Source organism: Amphiprion ocellaris, chromosome 5, assembly GCF_022539595.1.
Source record: "Amphiprion ocellaris isolate individual 3 ecotype Okinawa chromosome 5, ASM2253959v1, whole genome shotgun sequence".
Classification (NCBI taxonomy): Eukaryota; Metazoa; Chordata; class Actinopteri; family Pomacentridae; genus Amphiprion; species Amphiprion ocellaris.
In genome coordinates, this window is record NC_072770.1 from 13,518,924 (window position 1) to 13,546,176 (window position 27,253).

A 27,253-nucleotide genomic window follows, 5' to 3' on the forward strand; every position below is an offset into this window, starting at 1 on the left:
AACAAAACTAAACCAAACTACTTCTAACAAACGCTGTGAATTCAAAAACAGAAGACGACAAAACTAAACTGAATTAACAAAACTAAGCTAAGGAGGGGTACTTACAAGATGGGGGGAACTGACAACAGAAGGGGCAGGGAAGCAGGCTCAGGAAATCTGGTGAGAACGGAGACGAGGCTGGAGCTACTGGCTGGAGACATAAGCAGGGCTAGCGGGAATCCAAAAGAAGAACTGAGTCCAAGTGAGGGAAATCCAGAGGAGGGGAGAACAGAGTCCAAACGTGGAAAAGCAGAGTCCATGTGGGGACAGAGTCTTTGAAAGCATGTGGGTCGATGATCCGGCGGGGAGTGAATGACAGCACAGAGCTAAAATAGCTGGAGGTGAGGTGGAGAACAGGTGAGTTGAGTTCAGCTGACACTCACTGCAGTGATCAGCAGGTAGAGTGCAGGCAGGTGAAGCAGGGAGAACAGGAGGGGAAACAGGGAAAGAAAGAGACATGAGGGAGAGGTGACAGATACAGGGAGTCAGACAGGTCAAAATAGATACAGAAGGACAAAGAGGAAGAAAGAAGGAAGAAAAGAGGGGGAAAGAGGGAGAGGAACAGGGCCTGGAGCAGGGATCATGACATATCTCCTTGGGGCAATTCAAGGTATCCAGTAGCTCACACATGTGCCATTCAAGAAAAAATAGGAAAAAATGTGCAAATCATGCTGGTAGATGAACAGGTGCAAAATCATGCAGGTATTTTACAATAAAAAATAGTTTTAAAAAGTGTTAATACAGTATAACAATAAAAATAATAATAGGTTGGGATCAGAGTTCCTTCGTTTCACAAAAAGGTTAAACCTGGTTTGATTTTAATTAGTTAGTAGTACAGAACGTTGTTTGCCGTGTTCAGACTACACTACACAGTTTCCTGCAGAACCCTGGCAATTCTGTCATAGGCTCCAGAAAGCGTCCCAGAGCAGGTCATTTCCATTGTTAAGCACTTCATAATTCTCTTTCCCAATTGCAGCAGCTGCCAAATCACCATCAATCATCTGGAGAGGTTCCCAAAGAAAGCCAGAGGAATAGAACAAGTCGCCCAAACTAACCACACACTGCCTTAAAACCTCAAAGGTGCAGTGTACCAAGGAGGACAAACACTTGAAGTGGTACCAAATATGCCATCTCTATCAGGCTGGGGTTGGGTACATCCAAGCAGTGTGGTAAACTCCTCCACTTCAAGCCAGTTCATTCTTTAACTTTTCAAAGTTGTGGCTACATAAAACACAGTCAGGAGCATCACAAATGCAAAAAAACCCCTAAATGCACAGCTCTGTGTCAGTGTGGAGGAGGCGGTGAAGGAGACAGTGAAGGATAAGAAGAAAACTATCAAAAGTGCCTCTAAAAATATGCTTTTTGAAGTATATTTCACTGGTTGACATGTTAATTTTAGGCACATTGAATAGTGATCTAGTACATAGATATGACATTATAAAATCTAGCTTAGGTTCTCAGATGATGTGATTTATTTTCTTCACACAACATCTTTGAATGTAGCGTTAACTATTTACCTAAACAGTTCATGATGTTGTGTGGTGACAACTTTCAGAAGCATCATTTTGAAGGCTATTGTTTGTGTCCATTGTTGTTTCTCTAAAGTGAGTCACTGGAACCTTGTTCTGATGGCATCATGCCGGTTGTGAAAGATGATGAGCTATGATTGGTTGGGGACCAACATGGAGCCTGTGCACTCACCTAACCTAAGGCAGTGACCATCTTTTTGACTGAAATATCATATAGTCTGCTGCATTTGTCAATCAAATATGTACACACACATTAGTGATAGATCTGTTTGTATCACTGACGACATGATTCCAGTGATTATTTTCTTCTTACCAAGTTAATGTCATTGCGTTGACTTTCCAAAGTTTCCATTAACTGTTGTTTGGGGTTTCAACTGAATAAGCCTCAAAACTCATCTATTGTTGACCCAATGCAGAATTTCTAGACGTTAGATTGTGCAGCTACATGCAGCAACATGAATTCGTCCTGACAGGTTATTTTAAACACATTTCTGCATATGGCCTGATAATCATTGCTTCTTTCCAACGCTGCTCAGGTAGAAAGAAGTACGTTTATTGCACTGCTTGAATTTTAATTTCCATGCAATGTCTCTGCTCCGTATATCACCTATTTTGTTGTGACATTACTCAAAATGACAAATAGTTGACATCATTTCTTTAATGCAGCGTATGGAAATGAGGCCGTTCCTTATTCCTTCATGTTGCCGTGACACCCGGCTCCCTTCCTCGCTGCTTTCATGCGAGGCTCTCCAAAACTCCTGCTGCCTCTTCATGGCAATTTAATGAGAGCCCCAAGTAACAAAGTCTAATTTTGTTTGTTGCCTTTGTTGGGAAGGTAAAATGGCAACCACAGTAATAATGCATGTGCGAGCATGACCTGCGGTCAAATGGTTTAGTATTCTGAAACCTACATGCTGAGGCTTAGAAATAGATTTCTATTCAAAGTTATCTTGGAGTTGTGTGTAACAGTAATATACAGTACAGCAGCTTTTCAGACCCAGCTTTCTGTTCTCTAATTGCTTTACCGCATTGTCTTTTGTTTACAATAGACAGTAACAGCCATGAAATTAAAGCTACCCACATAGTGTGATGGAGCCCAGTTCTTGTGCCTTTTGACTCTTCTGTTCTCTAGCGCTGACTTGAAAATGCACATATGGGAGATGCAGAGCCTTAAAAGCTTTTATTTCTACTTTTTTGTAACCACTTTTCTATATTCTGTATTTTGGTATCAACAGTGGATCAGTATACTTTGTCTAAAATGAAAAGTGTCTCTTGTATTTATGAAACCAGTGAGAGTAAGTGTAACAATTACCTGCATAATCCATCAATCTGCCAATACTTTTATTCTTAATTAATGGTTTAATCTATTAAAAATCATCAATCATAGCCTTGAAGAGACAAACACGATGTCTTTAAAGATTTTGAAATGTTCTAATTTGAGAGAAAGGAATTGGAAGCTCTGAGCATTGTTTTCAGTATTTTTACTTCACTGAAAATTATTGTAATAGTTGAAAATGATTATTGTTCTATCAATAAACTACTCAATTATCTACTTTTCACTCTTTTGCTGTTCCGCCAACCATCACTCCAGTTTAGTCTGGTGTTTAGTCTGGTGCTGTTACCAATTGTTTTTTTGCTATAGCAGCTTTTTCATGACGAAGTTAGCAACTCTTGTGATTAAATTCAACCATTTACTAGCTACAGAACCCACTGTTTCCCTCAGGAGACAGTGAAACAAAACAGAGCTAACAGGAGAATAATTCAACCTTCATCAATTTTTGCAGAAATGCGACTTTTGAGTCTAAATGGTGATACTTTGGAGGCTGAGTCTAGAAATTGCATTATCATATGCTTGCAAATTGTGGTAGTGGTTGTTGTGACTCAAAATGTGTAGGGTTTTTTGTACATTTTATGACTTTGAATCTTTTTGAAGACATTTTTGCAGTCAATTTATGTTTCTTTGCAGTTGTTTTGCATCTTTATTCAATTTGTGTCTATTTGTTTTGTGTCATTCGCAGCAGTCTTTTTGCACATCTTCATGGATATTTCTCTTTATGGTCTTCATTATCTTATTGGGGTTGTTTAATGTCCGTTAATAGTCATGCCACATCTCTTTTCACATCTCTTCTTGCACTTTTGTTTCTCTTTGTAGTCATCTTGTATCTTTTTGTTGTTGTCATCTTGGGTCTGTTTGTTGTTCTTTTGCATCTTTCCATAGTAATTTTCTGCTATTTTGTAGAAGTTTTTCTCTTTTTGTGATTGGTTTTCAGAATCTTTGTCTTCATTTTATTGATTTTTTGATCAATTTTACCAGTCATATAGTCACATTTTTACAGGCCTGTGACTCAGTGGCCGTTCTTCGTGACGTATGAGTTTGGTTAGAAGCCGTGCACATGCAGTCATATAGTGCAGTATCAGTGGCGTATGTTCGTAACTGCATCCCTGGATCCACACTGTTTTCTTCCTTTTACTGCTGGAGCCCCGCAGGACAGTTGGTGTTCCAGGTGTGTCATTTAGCAGGTGAGCAGTTCTGTCAGCACCTTCACCCTTAACCTTCCTCTCGCTGCCTCCCACCGTCCCCTTGTCCCCCTGGGTGAGAGCCAAACAAGGCATTGTTGGCTGCTCTAACACATCGGCCCACGCTGGGTTGATGTGTTGCATCCAGTTTGAAACCATTCCAGCTGTAACGTTGCTCCACTGGGAGGAATCCGGTGTTTTGTATGCTGATGCTGCATTGTGTGAGAAGAGCATGCCAAGGTTAACTGGGCTGTAGAGGCCGGTGGCTGTGTGCCTCAACATGGTATGTACCAACACACCTGCATGAGGAAATCTCCCAAGGCAGCGAGGGAATAAGACTCAGCTCTGCTCTGTTTGAGTTCTAATCAGGCCAATACAGTCAGGAACAACACAGGATAGAAACTTCTCACTTACAGTAAAGCTTCTCGCTGTAAAGGCTAAGATCTCTAGATTCCTGACCAGCATACATTTGCATCGCAATAAGACATTGATTTTTGTGGAACTTCCCAGACTCATAAAATAGATTTTAGCATTTATGTGGCAAATAAAGGCAGATACAGTCTGCAAAAAGGAATATTTGTCTGGGTCACTGATTAGCATAATGAAGGATGCTGTCAGCATTGTTGTCTACGTTATTCATGGCGATTATGAAGGAATATTTTGTAGCTTTATTCAACCCTTTTTAAAGAAATGTAGAATGAAATTTATTAACATTATTAGCATAACAACAGACATTCATACATTTTAAAACATCTGCAAACTTTTCAAAATCAAAATGTTTGGTTTGTTTTCCCACGTTGTCTGCTTTTGGCATATAAATCATGACGGACATTTTTGTTGAAGGTTATTTTGTCACTTTGTTAGGGGAAACTGCAACTTTGTGTTCCTGCTTAAATATTAAACTACGCCTGACAATACATGACATGCTGGACATGAAAGTCTTCGTACAGCACTTTATTGCGCTCCCCAAGTGTTTTACAAGTTAATTATTTTTAAATTGCTGTTCGTTTATGACCTTGAGTGTTTGCCAGCAGTTGTCTTCTACTTCGCCTTCGTTGGCACGTTGCTAGATTAATGTGTGTGTTGCCATCAACAGCTGCAGCACTATGGTGCCGCTCATCTATAGGATATTCATTTTGGGAATGCAGGTACATAGACATCAAGTGATGTTTGACTTTTGAAAAGTTGATCAGGACAAAATGTTTCAAATTACAGTGTTTGTCAGCAAAAAAAAAATTAAGAAAAGAAGAGGAAAAGAGAGCAAACTGAAACAAATTGAAGTTTAAAATCTTTATATGCCATCAAAATCACTTTATTGTGTTTCTTAAAAAAAACGTATTCAATAATAATAATAATAATAATAATAATAATAATAATAATAATAATAATAATAATAATAATAATAATAAAATAAAGTAATTCAAGTCATAAAATGCGAAAGAAAAATGTATGGACACAAGGAAAAATGTTCTATATGATGATTTATGTTTTTTAAGATCATAAAAAAGCTTTCTTTTTATGATTTTATAGCATTTTAAGTGTGTCATACGGCACAAAACACATTTTTTATTTCTATAGCCATGGTTGTGTTGTTTCTGTAGAGGAGCACAATTTTATATTGCAATAAAAAAATAAATAAAAAATGAGCCCACAGTGAGCAAAAATTGGAAAGGAGCAAAAAAAAAAAAAAAGCCCAGATACTCAGAGGGTTAGTGTTTAAGTTGTTGCAGTACTGCATATAAAATAAAATAAAAATCCCTACAGCTTAGCTTCAGTGCCATAAAGCTACACTGTAAGTACAGTTCATATAATGAGGAAGAGGTTGAATAAAGTCAGACTCCTGTCATGTTTGCTCTTTTTTATTGATATCATTCAGATTTAATTTCTTCATTTATTTCTGCATAAAAGTGGAGCAGAGCAGAGAATATACTCTGCTTTTGTAAGTGTAAGCTACAGTTCTTGGGAGCAGTCCAGAGCCCAACAGACACGCTGCCAGATGGCCACGCTTTCTGTTGCACTACAGTTTGGCACTAAATGGCACAACTTGAATTAATGCCTTATGTGTCTAAAAAAAAAAACTCAAAAATGTTAAAGAATGGCAAACTGCTGGCCTAATATGGTTCCAATAACCCACAACTTCTGATTGTGAATGAGAAGCTAATCACCAGATGAATTTTAAGTAGGTTATTATGTTAAGCCTGACAGTAAAACGTGTAAACAACATAAAATCACATTATTTTATCATGGCCTCTTGCTATCTGGGCTCTTTGGGACAATATTCTGTATGAAATTAGTTGCTAAAATGACATTGTTCACATAGAATTTTGGCTCATCTTGTCATATCTTGTAAATATAAAGTGGAAAATGCCTCACTTGTTTGAACTTATCAGTTATTTAAGTCATCACTCATGAACTCATAGTTTAATTGGTTTTGGGGCTCCATCTACTGCACCTTTTAACATCCACTGACTTGTATAGAGAGGCAGCATCTGGAGGAAGGTTGCATTGAAGAAATAGACCGATTAGTCAAAACAGAAAGAAAACATTGCACAACATGCACCGCTAAAGCCCTCAATTGACTAGCCATGGCTGTAGAGTAGCCGACTATATTACGTTTTCTAGATTCCAAAACCATCTTGCCACTGAATATAAATCATAAGCAGTTTACCCCATTTGAGATCTTTTCTTTTTGCTATTTTGACAAAAGCTCTCATGTTCTTTCAGTCCACTGAAAGAAAAAGACGCGGGTCTGCTAACAAATCTGACTGAGAAAGAAGAATAGTTACCTGTTGACGCTTTGCCACATGCTGTTTTGTTCTGCATTCCCCTGCAGTATGTTCAACCATCCTTCAGGAATTGCACAGCCAGACGGGCCCACGTTACTAATTATGCTCATGTGTTACAAGGCTTGTGTTTGTTTTTCCATTCCTTTATCTGCTCCTGGGGGATAAGGAGATATACGCCAAGAACGCACTGTGAAGTGGTTCGTTGAGTCGGTGGTGGTGGTGGTGGTGGTGGTCATGCACAGCGGAGTGGCCCAGATGAACACAAAGCCTTCCCTGTAACACAGATTCCAACACTCAAAGCCGTGATAAACTGCAATAGTTAACTGTGAGGTAGCCTCATTTTTTTCTTCTTGTCAGGCCTCCTTACGTGGTACGAGCTGGGCAGTGGGCAGTATGAATAATTAAATCTTTGTATTTACTACTGAGGCTTATAAATGTGCCTCCCTCTCGACTCCAGCGATGTGGTGCTGATGAGGGAGCCGCGATGGAGAGACTGATAGGGGGAGGGGCACCACTGCAAAGCCGATTTCCAAAGGCCTCACAGAGAGGCAGCAAAGGTTAATTGGATTCTGTCAACATGATATTGTCAGCCGATGTTTCATTCTCTCAGATCACCACTCAAACGCCAGTTTTTAATTTTCTTCTTTGAAGGACATAATAGTTTGATCTTGTCATAATCAGTGCTCAGCAACATTATAAACCTATCAGGATGGGAGATCCCTCTAAGACTGTTGTGCAAGAGCTTGTTGATTCGTGATTTTTTTTTTCCTGGAATAAAGGTAGATAAAAACACCGGATTCTTACTCCAATATGGAAAAGAATAACTTCCCAGCCTTAGAGAGCCGTGTCCCTCTTTTGTTAAGTAATACCACGAGTAGGCATGCTTACAGCCTATCTAGCAAAAAGAGAAAGATTTGGATTGCCACATTATATAAAGCAAAAACGGCTTAAACCGGCTTTTTGAGTAGCACAGTACACAGCTGGGTTACGTAACTGCCGGAAGTACATGCTACTCATCCATCAGGAGGAAGTAAAGAGGTGGGGGGTGTTTTTGTCCCTGAGATTTGTGTCAGCAAAAACACACACACACACACGCACGCACACACACACACACACACACAAGTAAAAGTTCTCACGCTCCAAAGCTTAGCGCTGTGTGTTGCAGACAGCGCCTGTGTTTGTGTTTATTCCTGCCCCGTCTGGAAGTCGGCTGCTTTCACTTCGTTCTGATGGATGAAGCCGGAGCTGCTGTGGTGCAGCAGCAGCAGCAGCAGCAGCAGCAGCAGCAGCAGCAGCAGCAGCAGCAGCAGCAGCAGCAGCAGCAGCAGCAGCAGCAGCAGCGCAGGACTGTTTCCACATGAACTGACCTTGTTGTACTGTGCTGATTAAGAGCGGGACCGTACAGTATTGACTCTTCACCAACACCATCACCCCTGAAACCTGACTCCCCCCCAGCTCGCTGCTCCCTCGGGAAACCAAATGCAGATGATCGTTTTAGTGTCACTGGCTGCACTGTGAGTGAATCGCTTACTGACACCAGGATTCGCTGCTCCTGAGGCGTCATTTTTCTGCATCTGCGCCTGCTATAGCATTAAACTTAACATGTTCCACCAGCGTATGCAAACTAAAGACCGTATTTAACTACAGTTGATAGCGGCTGGTAACAGTAAAGGTCTTAAACTCTGCTTTTTTCATGTTAGTTTAAGGGACGTGATCCAAACAAGTATGACTCAAATGTTTCCTAAATATCAGCTCTGACATGTAAGAGGTGGAACATTGAAACTATATCTAAACCTTATCGTCATGACTAAGCAGACTCTGGTTGAATGGATGTCACCAGTGTAAGAATGCTTTTCTGAGATATGGAACATCTATAGAGTGGGAGGACCATAAACTGAATAAAGACTGATCTTTGGAGGACTTTGCACATTGAAGACGGTTCTAGTTTATCAGCTATCTTTTCTATTTTATTTTTGTATCCACTACAGTAAGTGCAGATGTGTTGTTCTTACTACTTCATGCCACCTTAGTGTAGGCTATGTGGATCTCATGATATGTAGATTGTTGAATCCCACAAGGAATCACAAAAGTTCTCAACGTCATTTTCCAAAAATTATCTTTTCATAGAGCTAACCTGCACTTTTAATTACTAATTTTCTGGTGATTTACATTCGATGCATCACTAATACTTTTCTAATCAACATACCGTTGCCATTTATTTTATTGTCTTGCTGTTGTTACTTTTCGGCCGACCAATCATTTATTAAACAGGGCAGCAACCATCACCCTGGTAACGCAGAAAATAGAGGACAAGCTTCAAACATCTTGTAAAAAGCATAACAAGGTCGTTTTGGTGCATAAACTTAACCAAGCCTCTAATAAGTAGTTATTTTTGTGAAAGTGTCAGGAAATTAGTGAAGCTTTCCAAAAACTGTGAATAAACCAAACAGCAAGTGAAAACTGAAAGTCAACATCAAGTGAGTGCAAACTGGAAATCTTTCCCTCCTACATCACAGTCTTAACTTTTTGGTGAGAAAACATAATGAGAAGTGACTCTCAATGTTGTTACTAACTAGCATGTTTTCTTTCGAGGTTCAAGAACATACATTTACTGTTGTTACTGAGCAGGGATCATGACATTTACTTGTGTAATGTACAACTTTGAGTTTTTTTTTTTTAAATCTGTGAAAGTCCACTTTGATACATTTTGGAGGCAAATGTTGTTGGCTTTAATTCACTACTTTTATTCGACAGCTTTAGTTACTGCTTACTGTGCAGAGTTGGTTTGGTAACACAAAATAGAGTTTGGTCAGCAAATACCACTCTGCATTTTCTAAATGGAACTACTTTTTATACAAATCAATCAGTCTGACCATTACCAGCTGACACAGGTATTAAAGTAAGTATACACATAATCCAATAAATAGACTCATTCCGGATAGTGACCACTTTTACCTTTAGTACTTTTAGTATATTTCACTACAAAAACTTCTTTGATATTCGATGCCAACAACTCTGCAAATGATGATCAATAGTTTTAATGCCATTAATGAATCAGATAAGGAAAAATCTAAACTGGAGCTTGAAAATGAAAAATGCTTAAGTATGTAATAGTGTTAGAGAATGACGTTTGAGGCTTAACAGTGAAAGCATTGACTGTTTTACTTATCTTACAATTCCAAGCTTATTTTGAGAACGTGTATTAGCTGCTGCAGTGGTTGTCTGTACTGACTCTGACTGTGTGTTTGTGTGTTTCTGCATATGCTCCATTATTAGGCTTAATTAGTCCTTGAAACCACTTTGCCAGCCTTCTGACGGTTTACAAGTTTTGGGAGCGAGCGTGTTTAGAGACGGACATTATGTAAGCACAGAACCTGCACTCCAGTGATAACAGGAGGCTTATGTGGCAGGCGGTGGGAAATCTCCATCCGGGACTTAACCTCCATGGATGAGAGATTATTACTGGCAGCTCTGGGTCACAAAAGAGCACAACCCATTTGTCCTGTAGGGCACGTTTATCCACATGGCATGCCGCTTTTAGATTTACAATTTATGCAGGGTCTTTCTATCACCCGCTGCATCACATTGCAATGAGTTTAGGGGTTTTACAAATTGCGATTCACAGAGCAACTACAAACTATTTCAGGCATTATTCTTATGCATGTTGAGCACTGCTTAAATAAGAAGGACAAAACGTGACAAATTCATTATCAGATATGAGGTTTTTCTGTTACTTGTCATGCCAAAAGCACAAACAGTCTCTCTTTCTGTTCCAGCATTCGTACCCTGATGTCTCTCGATGGTCCCTGATTACTGCACTGATGTAAAAGTGGCTGTAATTTGAACGTGTTGTAATTTGGACAAGCAGTTAATTAAGGTTTGGCTGCTCAGTGTTCACACCAGCCCAAGTCGGAGATTCATGGTGTTTTCCTTCATACTACTCAACCTCATTCCTTTAAACTACATGCATGACTTATTATCAGAAGTTAAAGCAAAGAAATACATCCATTTAGAACTCATTCAGACGCTCCATAACAAACAGGAAATATATGAAGCAAATTACTGCCAGTGTTTAGTTGGAGGAGATGGAAGAGAACTAAGCAGCTGTTAATCTTTCAGATTTATTGTTTACAAGGGGCCTGCAATATATTTAACTGTGTCTTTTATCATTAAACACTGTGGTCACATTCATTTTACAGAAACGCTGCTTAAAATGTGAACCTAAATATCTAAATTACTAAAAGTACTCAAGCTAGCACACATGGGGTAGAATTAACAATTAATTAGAATTAACAAAAACTATGTTAATATGAATGTTTCGTTCACTAAACCTTGCATTTGTCGTGTCACTTCTGGTCATGAATAACAATTTTGTTGTTAGTAGAGTTGCAAATCACAATTATTATTCTTGATGCTGATTTTCTTGTTCTGTCTTTATAATGACGAAAACATTCAGATCATTTTTTTCAGAGTCCAAGGCCGTATTTTCAAATGTCATGTTGCATCCAAACAACAGTGCAGAACCCAAAAAATATCCAAAAAAGAAAAAAAAAGAATCTGAGCATTTTTGGAAATAGTTGCAGATTAATTTTCATTTTTACTGGAATATTACTACATTTGACTGATGGCTTCTAATTTGACTCTATCATTGTCAGTGTGTCCCTCTGTCTGTTGTCAGCTGCTTCACTTCTTTGAACCCACAAATTTTTTAATTGATTGGCGTGAAATCTGGTACTAACATTCATGCCGACATCAGGTTAAGTTGCCATAATGTTGGTGGCCCATTAGCATCATCACTAGCTCAATATATCAATTTGTCTGTCCAGTGGTTTATGGAAGCTAATACAGTTCAGCTGATCTCACATATTTAGTGTTGGCTAGGAAAACAAAAAAACTTGTGAAACTAAAACGATGTAGTTATTTGACCTGTGTACAATTAGCATGTTAGCAATGGCATAGTGTTTGCAATCTTACCAACCCACTGTCTGGGCTCGAAAGGCCAATTTGTGGTTTTTGCGTTGCCAATGTGGACTTTGAAAGCAGACTGTAGACAGAATAAGGCTCTACTCATACTACGGTAGGTATTTCTGAACGGGTGGCTGTGATTTTACAGTTTTTATAGGACTTTGTTACTGGTTACAAATTGGGCTGCGACACCATATCAGTGATTATTATGTACAAGATTACACATAGCACAGGATATCTGAAGATTTTAGAACTTTTGACTGCGATTGGGCTCTGTTGATGTAGAGTATGTACAAATCAAAGCTAAGCCAAAGTCCAGCAGCAACCACTTCAGTTCTAACACCATAACAATAAAATATAAAGACGACCCTCGCAGATATCACACACACCTTTGTGAACGAAAAGTATGAATTGGCCAACAGACACATACATATTTATTCTTGTAGAAAATGTGTCAAAATTTGACTGTTTAATGTTCATTTTATTGCTTTGACAAAATGGAGATGAAAGTGCAATTACTGTGTGGATTATTTTCCCTGTCAGTGTTGTTTTTTGTTTGTTTAAAGGACTAAGTTTACATCCTGCATCTGGTTAGTCATTGGCTTTGACTGCATTCATATTGTGTGTAATTGCAGTTGTGGTTGCCCCTAAGCAAGAATCCTCTTATCACTGCTAATTTAATATGTATTGTTTATTAATATTTCAACACATATAAAAGGCAACAATTACATTTTATGTTACACATTAAAAACACATAAAAAACAAACAAACAAAAAGCAATAAATTGCATTCTAACCATGTTAAAAACCTTATATCAGATGCAACTGTGCCACAGCTAGTGGCGTGATATCTCACAGTTTCACAGCTTACTTTCTAGCTGAGGAGTTTTTCAGGACCCCACACAAAAAATATCTGAGAAAGCAGTGGAAAGATGTGACAAATGAACAGAGCATATCAACACAGTCTTAGAGTTAGTGAATCGGAGGACCAACAAAGCTGAAATCGATCCTAATACTACCTGGCTATTAGTTGAACTGACAAACTGTCACTGCTTTTGGGGAAAAATAAATATATTTTCAAGGAAATAGAAGAAATATGTTTGCAGATATATGGGCAGTAGACTAAAGACAAAAAATGCCCTTTAAAGAAGGAACATAATATGAAACAATTTGGAAGCTGCTGCATTATTAAACCATTATTCAGAACAGGCAGACTTTAAGGGTATGTATTACAAGCACATATTGGGGCTCATGATGCATCACTTACCAAAATATAGAGGAAAAGCAAGATGTAATGTGATAGTGAAGATGAATATTATCATGCATATGTTGAAGGAAATCTTGGAGGGATTGGCCAAAGTGCCAGTTAATGTTAGCGAGAGCATCTGATCATTATAAAACTTCTGCACTCCCCTCCAAAATCATCATCCCTTCAAGGCCAAACCAGTGTTGCTGTTTCCCATGTACAGACTTATCTCAGGCTGATCAGAGCCATCTATTTAATACTTGTTTTTATATCAGCCTTTACCTAACATCTCTTGAAGTTAATGTTCCTTCGGCTTGAAGGTTTACGAGGTTCATCAAGAGCAACATAAATCTTCATTCCAAGGTGAAGAGTGGTTAAGCCCCATCTGGGCGTGGGTTTTGCATTATCGCTACTGCTCTCAGGGCTCTTCTGATATTAGCAGAAAATGTTTCATCCCTATACTTGTGATTGTTTGATGCTCGTGGGCCTATCAGACACCGGAGCTCTCACTGCACAAGGAATGACTTTGCAAGGACTTTCTTTTCCCAGGAAAGTACACGGCACATTTCATTGTGAAAACTTTGGGAAAGTCTTTAAGAAGTACATTGTGAGGTAAATCTCTCTGACTGTAGGTTTGCTGCACTGGGAGGTCATGACTTGTGATTGTACAGTAGCACCGGCCTCAGTACTGACAAGTGACTTCAATGACTTCACAGTGGATGCTTGCTCCATTACTCAGCCTGCTGCAGCAATTAGACACTAGGAGGAGATGTATAGGTGGTGTATTTATGGACAGTCCTCTATTTGGCCTGATGGTCATGTCCTGTCTCTCCCTCCACTCTGCCTCTATGGCCTTTTTGTCCAGTGTAGCCTTGTCTGGACTGTACTCCCAGCTTATTGGGAACTGTGAAAAAACCACTCAAATTCAATCAGCTCTTCAAGTGCAAGGCACAACCTTTGAAGCTCAATGAAGGACCCTCTGTAAATTGTTACAACCTTATAACAGTGAGTCAATAGTGGCAATATTGAACCTGTTCTTAAGCCTTTGCACTTCAACAATATCAACTTTGATGCAATAGCAATGAATAGCCATTGAGCACTGTGTATCACTGTTGTGCTGTGTCCATTTTAGTCACAGTAGTACTAGGCAGCCTCTCCACTGTGGCCATACGAAGAGTGTTGCAGACAATCAAAATAATGGTGGCAGGTTAAGCTATTTAGATCTTTTTTCAGCAGCTGTATTAGAAATCCAACTGTTGAAGTCATTGTGATCATCTGAGAGGCAGATTGTTCATATTTCTACCTCTACCATTTCTACCAGAAACTCTACATGTTTCTTAAATGATTTGCAGGCAACCATCCATCCATTATCCATCCATTATCTATACACCGCTTATTCCTCACTAGGGTTGCGGGGGGGGGCTGGAGCCTATCCCAGCTGACTCGGGCGAAGGCAGGGGACACCCTAGACAGGTCGCCAGTCTGTCGCAGGGCTACATATACAGACAAACAATCACTCACACATTCACACCTACGGGCAATTTAGAATAATCAATTAACCTCAGCATATTTTTGGACTGTGGGAGGAAGCCGGAGTACCCGGAGAGAACCCACGCATGCACAGGGAGAACATGCAAACTCCATGCAGAAAGATCCCGGGAAAGCTGGGACGCGAACCAGGGATCTCCTCGCTGCAAGGCGAATGTGCTAACCACTACGCCACTGTGCAGCCTGCAGGCAACCAAATAAGGTTTAAAATATGGCTAAGTTTGTCTTCAGTACAGAGGTTGGGGTGGGTGGTTAAATGTACAAAGACTCTAAACCCCGAGATCTGCAATGATCTTCTCACTAACAGTTGGCATTACTTTTAACTATAACCATGTATATGCCTTAAACATATGTTTTAGCTTCCCAGACCAGAGATTTCCAAGTTTTTCACAAGAAAAAACCAACACTAGAGAATTCATACCTAGACTGTCAGATCACACCTCACTAGTTTTATCTCATGAGCCGTTGTAGTGCTACAGTCTCCTTGGTAAATGTGTGTGCACATTCTTTCAAAACATTCCATGTGATTCAGGTTATAGATATTTAATGTACTCAGCATACAAATAACCAGTGATACAGGGAGATATTATACAGTCATTTCGCAACATTTCATCAGCTAAATTACCTTTAGTATCACCTGACAGCAGACATTTTCCACTTCAGTCAGCATTTTAGCACATTTCCCACATGTACATCTATTAACACAGGCACATAGAGTAAAACGTTGACATACAACTTGTGAGTGAAAGACTAAATCTAACATAATGTATCCCTATAAGTAGGTGATGAGTGTCATACTTACAGAACAGAAACATCCTGCAGTAATCTTTGTTGCTGCACATGTGCTGCTGTGATTCGTACAGTCCACTATCATACTCCAGATCAGATTTTCTTTGACACCTACAGCATGACAAGAAAACAGAACCTTAGCACAACATACAGTTGTAAACAAAAGTTTATGTAGACTTGTAAAGACCATGTATGTAATGGTACTCTTGATTTTCCGATGACTCTCACAATTCACATTTTCTATGTATGACTGATTGAAACGCTTGAGTCTTAGTCACAAAAAACTGCGACACATTGTGGTTCTTTCATAGATTTATTATAAGTCTTCTGGGTCAGAAATATATGTATACAGCAACTTGATTTCTCTGTTTTGGTGATATAGAAAGTTAATCAGTTTTTCCTTGTAAAATGGCTTTTCAACTTCTTGTGAGCAATTACAGTTGACTAGAGCTGCTGACTCCTCTGAGCCAATTTAAATAGGACCCATCTGATACATTCATCAGACTCTGAGGAAGCAATTCAGTAGCTTGAACAAGTTATGAAAGTCACATTAGACCCATTTCAAAGCAGCTACAGATCCCAGAATCATCTGTGCAAAAAATCATTTGTAAGTATAAAGTCCGTCGTACAGTTGTGTCACTGCCATAGTCAGGCAGAAAACACAAACTATCACCTGCTGCTGAGATACAATTTCGGTCAGGATGCTCAAGAGTCAATCTGTCTGTTATGAATATACTGCGTACAATCATCAGTCCATCCATTTGAATATAAACCAATGATAGACTAATAAATTGTGGACAAACAGACCTTTATTGATAGCTGTCCATCCATCCATGGTATAGATGGAAAGACAGACAGATATCCACTCCTATTTATCCATCCTCCATCATGGATGGACAGAGATGGATTAATAGATAATATCCAAACATTTCTTTCCATCTATGTAGCAATGACTCTGATGGATGGATGGTTTGATGAGAAATGGATAGGTGGATACGTGTCAAGATCTATGAATCACCAAACAGTATCCGCCTGTAGTACATATGTAGAATTGTATTGAATTAACTGCGTTCAAACAGACTTTACTAGCAAGTTTTGCAATAATCATCTCTTTGTTACAGTTAACCCCGTCAATGGCAGTAGTTGTAGCATTCCACTTTGCTAGTTTCAGTGGAACTGTACAAGAAACAGGATCCAAATTTCTAAGTCTTCATGTGTATCAGAGATTTAAATGTTGCTTCTATGAAATAAAGATGAATAGAACTCAAATACTTTTAAAATTATTTAGCCAAAACCATAATATGTTAGGTTGTACAAACCCATTCATTGCTTTTTTTCCAGCTGATTTGTACTTTGTAACTTTGAAATAAAGTTATGTTGGTTTAATTAAAAGTACTGAAATATTTGCGCTCTATCTCATATGTGCGTTATGTGCCGGACTGCCATTAGCTGTTAAAATATGACAAAATGTCCTGCTGGCAATAACTGACACTTCAGATTTGAGCTGCGAAGGTCATCGATGCTAACAGCTTAGATAAGAGAAAGTAATTTGAATCTGCTTCCTCTTGTCTTGAGCTTCCGTACTGTCCGTATCTGTTTTCCACAGCCTCTGCTGTCGTCTTACATTACACTCAGCCTGGTACATTCTGATCATGTCTCATCTTCTGTCTCTCTCCTCCTCCTCTTCCTCCTCCTCTCTCTGCTCTCTACCTGGCACTGAGCTCTGTGTGCTGATTCAGCCCGTTGTGCATATATGAGAGGTTCCCGGCCCTGATTTGAAGGCATTAAAATGCTGCAGGCAGTGGACTGGAGTAATCTTTCTTTCTGCCAGGCGCGACGTTCAACTCAGCGGGAGTTAGCACGGTGCCCTTCTTGGTATACACTACGCCACGATTCATGCTGCAACATGTCACCGCCCATGCATCACTTGCTGTCTGATTCTGAATGAAAATATGCCTCTATATTTTCCTGAACTTCATGAAATGTGCATTATGAACTGCTTCAATGTTCCTCTCTCTTTTTTATGTTGCAGGCGGCACACCTCATTGCCTATAGAAGTCTCTGAGATCCCTCTAAACCTTATTGCCCCTCCGTGTAGAAGAAGTTACCCCTGTCGGAAATGGAAGTCTGCATCGTTTGGGTAAATTGAAGCTTGTTTTTTTTTTTTTTCATTCATTAGACCACAACTTTCTAACCCCATTTCCTGACAGTTTGTCTCATTACTGCAGTTTCTGTCCTGGTGCTAGTTTACAGCATCACTCTTTTTTTCAGCCTGATGAAACACCTCATTTCTGATCTTTCCAATCCCCTTGCTGCTGTTGAGTGTTTCTTTGTTTGTCAGTCTTTTTCCTTTTGCTCATGAAAACTTCCACCGCCTACGGTGCACAAGCTGGTAGGTGGCCTCCTCAGCCTTCGCAAATCCACTCAGACAGAAAATGAACAACACCCATTACGACCAAAGCTGTGAAGTAGAAGCTCAGTAGGGGGACGGACTACTTTTGAGGACATTTCAGTCTTTCGATCCCTCTATCTTTTAGTAGTTGAAGGATATCATAGAAAATGATTGACAAGCCTTGATTCTCTGCTCCGACTTTGCAGTTTTTGCATAGAACATCCTCTGGCACATAAAGTACAGCGATATCTGTCCGTCCGTTGCAGTCCTCTCCTCTGTGGATGCTTTTTCCTTGGAGTTCATTACAGCTGCTCAGCGAGGCCCTGAGAGCTCCTCTACAAATGAGGAGAGATGGGGAGAGATGAAAACCCTGAGAGCGTTGAGCAGTGGGACATAGGCTTCAAAAGCTTCGTGGCAATTTCAAAGGGTTTTTATTCTTGATGCCACGCTCACTATATCTATAACTATGCAGCGCTGAGCTTGAGAGTGATTCTAAAGGCAGGTTTGAGGGGAGGTGGCGGTGGTGGTGGGGAGGCTACCAAACCCTCATCCATGTGCATGTGGAAGGAAATGGTTAAAGTCCTAATGAGTTGTGTTTGCTCACCATGTTTATTGATTCTAATTAGCCGTGGAGATGAAGAGAGCACAAAGAATGAGTGCTAAACACTTGCGATTACAGTGAGGTCTTGAGCTGTCCCGCTCTATTAGCAAGTATTTGCCGAAGAACACGAAGAACAAGTGCACATCAATTACAATCGCCCAGGGAGTTGAGCTCCAAATGAAGTTTGGGTCAAGCTGGAACTTAGAATAGGAGGTAGGTGTGTAGATTGGATAATGAATGCAATTATGTTAAACCCCTGAGAGGCGCGGAGGAAGTGACACATTGCTGCACGTAAAATCACACTGTGAAGCAATATGCTGCTGTACAGTAAATCAGCTTCGGAGACAGATTATTGGGCTTTTATATTTGGAAGATATGAAATTTAAAGGTGTCAGCAGCAGGAAAGGGTAACAGCAAGAGATAAGATTACCCTCTTCTTTTGGACTTTTCCAGTATTGTACGTGTAGTCTTGCTGTGATACTGCTCTTCACTAAACATTGTTTCTTTGCTCAGTTCATGTTAACATAATACGAATTATAGAATAAAATGTTTTTCGTGATTCAGGCTGTGAGATAGCTTCAACGGGGGTTGCGAAATTTAAACTTGTATTACCAGCCTTGTCTCTGAGGGCTTATGTTACCATACAGCTTAATAGCCAATATGACTTTTCATGCCAAGAACAGCAAAAGTGCAACATATTTCGATGGCTCCATTCCACTAAGTGTTGAAGTACACCAGTGCCAGCGAGCTATGATGTACAGGAAGAGGACTGTGCTCAAAGATTAAAACAGTTATTTGTGAACTATGTCTGATTCAGTAGGAGGTGGTTGGGGTGGATGGTGGGTATATAGAGCACTCAGTTCTCATAGAGTTCACATCCTTTCTGTGATTTCGGCAACAGAAGCCCTTTAGTTAAATTTAGTGAAATAAGATAGTTTTGGTCAAGTAAACATGTTGTCATCTCTTCCTAAGTTTAATCAAATGCTGTTAGTGGCAAAACAGAATCTTTAAAATGTAGCTGAAAGGGCATACTGTATTGCAAAATCAGATATTGTCAGTGAGTATAATACTATCTCAAAGTGGACAAAGGCATTGAACGAACAGATATGTTTAACCTAATCCAGTTGTACAATTGTCTTTGAATTACTGGTTAAGCTTCAAATCCATTGGTATTTGCTATATTCAGTGTCCAAGTGCCACACTCTTTACCACAGGAACAAACACTCATCTTAAAGTTGCAGTAATAAAAATGCAAAAAGCATCAGGGCAAACTTCTGTCAAAGGTAAAAACCCAAAGGAGAGATGACAAATCAAGAAATTAATTTATGTGAGAATGCTATTGTCATGTTGGAGACAAAGCAAACCTTTGTTAAGGTCACAAGGACAAAATGTACAGCTATAAACATCTCTCAAGTTTAAGAACTTGGAGAAACATGACAAATGCAATTGACATTAATGCTAAAGACTCTTGGACACCGATTATAGCAATACAACAAATTAAGCCTTTTTTGCATTCATAATTAGACATTTTCAGTTCTAGTATAAAACATACATATAAGTGTAGCTTAAAAATCTGTTCACATGTATCTTTGTGTGCATAGTATTTTAGTAAACATAGCACTATATGGATAAGAGATTCTATGTTACCAGAAAGATATGTGCTAGACTGACTAAATTAGTTTCATATACTGGAGCAATCTTACTTTTATGCAGAAAAATGACATTCTTCAATCCATAAAGTTCCACAACAACCACCCACCTGGCCTGGTGCTGAGATTTGTACTGAATTAACTTTTAAGCTCAGTGATAGTTTGTTTGTACTGAGAGACCTCACGCTGCAGTAACTCTGATTCCTCTCTCTGACCACCCATCTTTCTTCAAACTGTGTTATTTTCCTTTGAATGTTTGCAGCTGCGAATGTGTCGAGTTCTGTAAGTGAGTGCAAAGTGCTGGCTGCAACTGCATTTGTTTGTGGATGTTCTGTTTAGACTCACTAATGTACAGGTGTGTCTCTCCCCAGTAATGTTTGCCAAAGTGGTCTCTCGCATAAACCAGGCTCTGTCTCAGCATATTGCCAGTCTTGGAAAACATTGTAATTTCGTGTTTGGAAAAAAGCCTAACTCCACAGAGCTGCATATTGGAGGACGATATGTTCATTTTTCACTGTGATCTGCTTCTTCTTTTGATCTGCTGTTCTTTTTAGATGGTTTTTCTTTTTTTCTGTTTTGGCTTTTTTTTTTTTTTATAAATAAAAGCTAAGCGAGGGCAGCTGCAGACTTTCAATGCCTTCCAAAGGACTGATGTTACTCTTGTTTTCAGTCTTTGTGTGTGTCGACATGGTCTCTGTCCGGTGGTGTGAGGTCGAGATTGTTTCCAGTGTTTGTGCCATCAAATGGTGTCCATCAGAAAGCACACTCTCATCTGTTTAAATGACTTTTGTAGCAACCTCAATATCCATTTCACTAGTTCTTTTTCTACTGACTGCTCTCTCCAGAATGGACAGTTTGTAGTTGAAACTGATATCACCCTACATGTACACTCTGTCTCCAATGGGACAAAACCGGTGGTGCTGTCACATTTCCCCTTGTGCTTGAAATATGCGGCCTTCAAGCAGAGATCCAACAAAGAGCACACCTGGTCTGGGTTGAGTTTCATTCTTTTACTGTCTGCACTCTTGATGACATCATATGCTCTCATCAGCATCCATTTTGTTTCACTGACACCTGCATACAAAAGCCTCATTTTTTTTTTGTCTGTGATATACAGTGCAGAGCTACATATTGGAAGATGTGCCATTTTTATCTGAATCCCTGTGTTTTTTTGGTTTACCTGTATATTAATTGAGTTCTTGGCATAGAGGCTATGGTGGATGTCAGTTGTGTCATTGTGTGTAGGATGATTGTAGAAAACAAGAAATAGTTGGCTTTAGAAGGGTTTAGTGTGATGTTGGAGTTCCTTTGTATTGTAAAATAATTAAAAATAATACCTGTTCCTTCTTCAGACCAGAAGGTCAATGAAGCCACAAAGCTTTAACATAAATCCATCCCTGCCCTGTCTTCATTTTCCTGCATGACTGTTCAACTACTGGGATGTATCCAGATAACAGTTCTTCACAAATTCCAAGTGTTTGCTCCCGATTAGAAGCACATTCATCATAAACCTGCCTGAGCTTTTACATTTTCCTTCGAGAAATATATTCCTGATCGAAATACAGTGAGACTTGATCCACAAGAACCAAGCGAAAATTAGATCCAAAATATACCTGAATAGAGTCTAAATAAGAAAGAACACAAACAGCAGAAACAAAGAGAAACTAATTCCAGTAATAATTAGTTTTGTATGCTTCAAGGATTAGTTCATATAAGTAATTAAAAATGCCAGAGGACTTTCCAATACATTGACTATAAATGTATAATTCTGTATCACAGCGTAATCAAAGCTAACGCTGAATTACTCAGGTTGTGGATTAAGTTTTGTTTCCTCAGAGGACCTTTACTCAAACACAGCTGTAAACTTTTGAAGAGGTCCTGCTAGAAACCAGATCAGGATACAGTATGCATCCCTACAACGTTGAATCCCTCGACTAGAACTTCGCTCATCAGCTTGTAAAGTGTTTTTGTGAGACACGTTCTTGCGCCACGTGTTCTTATTTAGCAGGTGTATCTGACCAGACCCCCCCAACTCCACTAACATCTGTCTCTCTGTGTCTCAGTAGTGTTCTTGGCTTAGGAATCAAAGATGTTAATTTGTTCCCGTCTCTCTTTGCTCTTGACTCGAGGAATAAGTTGTGCATGTTTAATGAATTCTGACCATCTCTGCGGTGTTGCCCCGGGTAGTCACACCACCAACCTCGAATGCAGCTGTACATCTTTTACAATTAGGAAAGAGGTGGTGAAATTAAATTGTCTCGTGTGTTTGTTCTGCAAAAAAAAAACTTCTTGAATGTGTGAAGAAAGAGGGAAGTGGCTGCTTCTCATTTCATGGTTATTCGATGAGCTTTCGCATCTTTGCTGCCACATTACCCTTCACCGATCCTAAGTCATTTAAATGACACTTTCTGACTTTACTTTGATGAAGTAAAAAGAATATAATCAGCAATTTTGTCACCTTGTCTGTGTCTGTTTCGAGACAAAAAAAAATCCAGTCAGTCGGTAAGTTGCTTAATTCAGCTCACGGACCTCCTGATGTAACAAAATATTAATTTGCCTCTGGCTCATGTTGGTGTTATTTTGTGCTGAGATGCACAGTGAGTGGCTGCTTTAGTCAACCCACGATACCCTTGACAAATGGCTGCGTTGCTTTGCCTCTGAAGTGAGGTGGGAGTGGCAGTGTGTGTGTGTGTGTGCGTGTGTGTGTGTGTGTGTGTGTGTGTGTGTGATCAGCATGCAGGCTGCATTGGGGTAAAGTTAGCCTCACACCACTCAGTCGACTGTGCCTTCATTTCATCTAGGCATGCTTTGATGTCCACTGGCTTACTGATGTAGCCGTCCCTTCCCAAATCGCGGCCCTACATCATTAAACTTTTCGGTGGCTCATGTTTCCATTCTGTACTTTCTCTCTGCCTCCGTTTGCGCCACCAGTTGTCATCCATGCACTCAACAGACTTGTCATTACCGGCCGACTGTATTGAAGCCATTCACAATAACGCTCGGGGATTTAGTCGTCTCTGCAGCCACGGCGCCTGATTGTGAAGCCGCTGTCTCCGCTCCGGTCCTGGAAGCAGCTATTGTTTTGTTTGAAATTTAATATCGTGTTCAATTTTCTGCATGCTGCCGGAGCTGCGGGTGGAAAAAAATAAAGTTGCTGATCGCTCTTTGCATCTGTGTGGTGGTTTGGGATTGTGACGCAGCATTCGGCACGTTCAGTTGGATGGGATTTATAAATAACCACAATGCTTGTCATTGGAGCTGGGAGAATATTTATAGATTTCTGTGAATACTCTGCCCCACTTACATTCATTTCACCACAAGCAGGCGTCGGCAGAATTGCGTTCTCTGGCCTTTACTGCTTACACTTCTTTAGAGGTGTTAATTACCTTATACCTCCTGCTGTTCTGCTCACTGCTATTCTCCTGTCAGGCCTACAGTACTCACAGGATTTTCAGTATAATACTGTTTTTTAATCAAATCAATGTGAGAACGACAATTACACTACTTTAAATGGGCGTTTCAACCAATTTTAGTCATTGGGAGACCTTCAGGTTGCAAAACAGTTGCATAATGTTTTCAATTAAGTGTAGACAAAACTTACATCTGCAGGAAATGTCCACTTTGTGTAAATTCTGCAAGGGAGAGTTAGAAGAATGCAACTGTTAACTGTTTCAAAGGACGATCCATCAATCCCTTAGCAAAGCGATTATTCTTCCCAGTGCACTATGAAAAATTACTCTCTTAAATAGTAATCACATTCTTTTTAATGTTCTTACAATATTCCGGGTGTCATCTCATTTGAAATCTGATGAAGCTTTGACATCCACAGACTGGTCCAGCACAGGAGGTGCAGGTGATGGAGATGTGAGGCGCCACCAAGAGTGGAAATGCAGCCTGTCAAAGTTGTCATGCCTTTGTAGCCGACGTGCAAATATTAGCTACTGATAAGCCCGATATTCAGGAATCTCCTGTTCTGAGTTTGAGGTTGTGTCAGTGCTACATCTTCAGTTTGACATTAATTACTCCTGCATTCAACCACCCAGGCTGTGCTGCCGAGTGATGTTCAGTAAATACCTCGAAATAAGCTGCCTGCTTGTCAAACCACACAAGATCATTTACTGCATACCAGTTTATGCTGGTTCAACTTGAAAAAAAACTGTAAATTCCTCTGCTGCATTAGGAATAATTTTAATCTAATTCGTCTATTAGTGATACCCACTTTATCCTGTAGAAGGTCACAATGAACTGGAGCTTATTCCAACTGACATTGCATGGGATGCGGGGTTTAGCCAGGAAAGGTCGCTAGTTCAACACAAGGCTAACAGAATAACAGACAACCCAGCACATCCTCACACCTACAGGCAACTCAGACCAGTTGGCCCACTATGCTTTGCTTGTTTTCATGTCTTTGGCTGTGGGAAGAAGCAACCGCTCATGCAAGCACTGGGAGAGTATACAAATTCCACACAGAAAGGCTCCAACCGAGCAGCAGGTTCAAACCCAGACCCATCTAGCTGTGAGGCAACTATTTTAAGCTCAGCACCGCCGTGCTCCCCACCTTATTTATTTATTGACCTATTGTTATTGAAGATGCAGTCCTAAAATGTCTTTTTTTTCTTTGAACTACAAAAAATAAGGTTGCCTGGGGAGTTGAAACTCTTAACTAGTGCATGCTGGGAAGGATGCTAATATGGTAAATATGCCTGTGTAGAAGCATAATTGAAAAAAGTTATGAGATCCCAGCAGTTCATACTTCTTCTTCTTTTCCTTTTGACTTTTCCCTTCAGGAGTCACCACAGCAAATCATCTGCTTCCATCTAACCCTATCCTCTGCATCCTCTTCTCTCACACCATCTGCCTTCATATCTTCTTTCACTACATCCATAAACCTTGTCTTTGGTCTTCCTCTAGGCCCCCTGGCAGTTCAAAACTCAGCCTCCCTCTACTGATATATTCACTATCCCTCCTCTGTACATGTCCAAACCATCTCAGTCTGGCCTCTCTGGCTTCATCTCCAAAACATCTGATCTCAGCAGTTCATACAATCAGTTCTTTTTTTGTGTGGATTGCACCTTTCATTCAGTTCAATGCAGTTCAAAGTGTTTGACTGGTGACTGACAGATTTTAAATGTAAGCAGTAAAACTGTCTTAAAGTGACAATGAAACAGATTTTCTAAGAGCTATAATTTTTAAAAGAAATAAAATTGAGCTGATGGCGAAAGACACAGGAAAAATCAATAAGACTAAACAGAACATTTTAAAGCATAACGACAATAAAAAAATATTTTGTGAAAGAAATTGGCTATGAAACGTATAATGAAAAGCTAGGTTGTAAGCGGTTGGTTTAAGTATTGCTTCTTTGATAATATATAATGAGTGAATTATGACATTGTTCAAATAACCAATCAAGCACTGCAGACAACTAGTAAGTGGCATTGTGGGAGTTGTGTTTTTCCCATGCTGGTGCTATTTTAGGAACTCAAGATCAGAACATGGCTGCATGCCACTGTTTCATTTTTGACCTTTCTTTTTTTTTTTCAAAATCTTTCTCTTGGAAAAATCCCAGCTTTGTGCCAGAGCAATTCTACATTCTTCGAGTTCTGCTTTAAGTAGTGTGTAGTGTGGTGATATTGTACATCACGGTCATTCCCTGAGAATACTGTAGCTCAGAAAGAATCGAATGCCCTCGCAGCACGGCTCTGCTACACACCTCATTCCTTATGCCTACTACTTCCAAAAGCATGAAAATGAGTTTCATGTTTTTCAATCTAAAAGGCTTTCTGTGTCCACTAATGAAAGAATTCTTCTCAGTCAGGCAGTGCAGATAATAAGTGTGAGACTCTTCCAAGGATTCAGTTCTTTTTATGTCAAAGGACTTTATAGTAATGGAAGCCAGCCGTCAAGGCCTGGCTGAACACTCAACTCTACCCTGAGCCAGACTACCTGCTGGACTGGAGGAGCATCTGAGCTTTCACTGCACTCTTTCCATCATCCTGCATGTGTTTAATTTCATTTTATTATCCTAAATATTTTTAAAAATTGCCACAACTGAACAGTGCTGGAATAAAACAATGAGATAATTGCTCTGTTGCAGCTGCATCGTCATTATCTCCCCACAAACTCAGCAGAACAGAGGAAAAGGCTGCTTTGTTTGTGCTCTTAAACTAAGAGAAACTAACAAGCATCCTTGATTTCCACTAATGGCTTTGTTTGTGTTACTTCAGTTATTGGCTCCTTGTGTGTTAATTGCCTCCTCATCTCTCAAGATGTAGCCTCGTGCCTGCATAGGAGCTAGCTGATGTACGATGCACGGGAGCAAACTATAGCGCTGCTTCCCCTGGGCTGAAGTCGCCGATGATGGGAGGCAGGCAGCAGAGAAGGAGCACTAATTCATCACTGTTAAAGGCTGGGTAATAGGGCCGCGTCAGTGGCCGGGCTATCGCAGGCCCGCCGCCTGAAAAAGGCAGTTAATTAACTTTCCATTGGCTGTGAGAGGACGCATGAGTGTGTGTGAGCTCTGCCGACAGGCCTGGATGCAGCCTGCGGAGTGTGGATATGTGAGGTCCAATCCTCGGCTCTGCTGGGAGGCCGGGCTTACCGGCAAGGAACCACACTGGGAGCTTCTGGAGGACATACTGCCGCTCTGGTTTGGAGCCAGGTCCACACATATAAATGCCCAGATTATTTCCATAATGGTTCTTTTCAGCTTCCCCCTCTGCCTAGTTTTGGGACTCTTAAAATATTTAGTTTTGTAGAGAATGAAAGTGTGACGGTTCTTTTTCACAGGAACGCTCAGTGCTCAGAGTCGCCATTCAGAGTGTTGTTTTATTGCAGTTTATTATGTTTAACTATGAGCACTGATGGATTTGATTTGTGGCTTTTGTTCTTGTGTGAAGATGTGTGGCAGCGAGACCCTTGAATCTTCATTGTGAATAATTTGATTCTCCTGTCAAACTAGTGTCTTGTCTTTTTTTAATCAGGAAAAATGTCACCATGAATCCTCAAATAGCAACCAGGGTCCTGTGTTTTTACTCACCTTGTGGGAGAACCAAGCCTTCTTTGAAATCGACTGTCAGACCTTTATTCTTAATTTCCACTATTGCCTGCCAAAGTGAATATTCACTGAAAGGTAACACTTGTCAGGTTTGCCAAGTTAAGGGTTTTGTTCGAAAAGCTGAAATTGAAATCAAATT

General features: G+C 39.9%; 1 protein-coding gene across 3 annotated transcripts in view; it reads left to right on the top strand.

Annotated features, from left to right (window-relative positions):
• iqsec1b (IQ motif and Sec7 domain ArfGEF 1b) overlaps window positions 1-27,253 on the top strand; it is a 222,139-nt gene that overhangs the window by 62,396 nt on the left and 132,490 nt on the right. For all 3 annotated transcript variants that reach the window (XM_023278167.2, XM_023278168.3, XM_023278171.3), the window contains exon 2: window positions 17,451-17,558. In XM_023278167.2, the coding sequence (XP_023133935.2) occupies window positions 17,451-17,558 (108 nt within the window). The remainder of the gene's footprint in view (window positions 1-17,450; window positions 17,559-27,253) is intronic.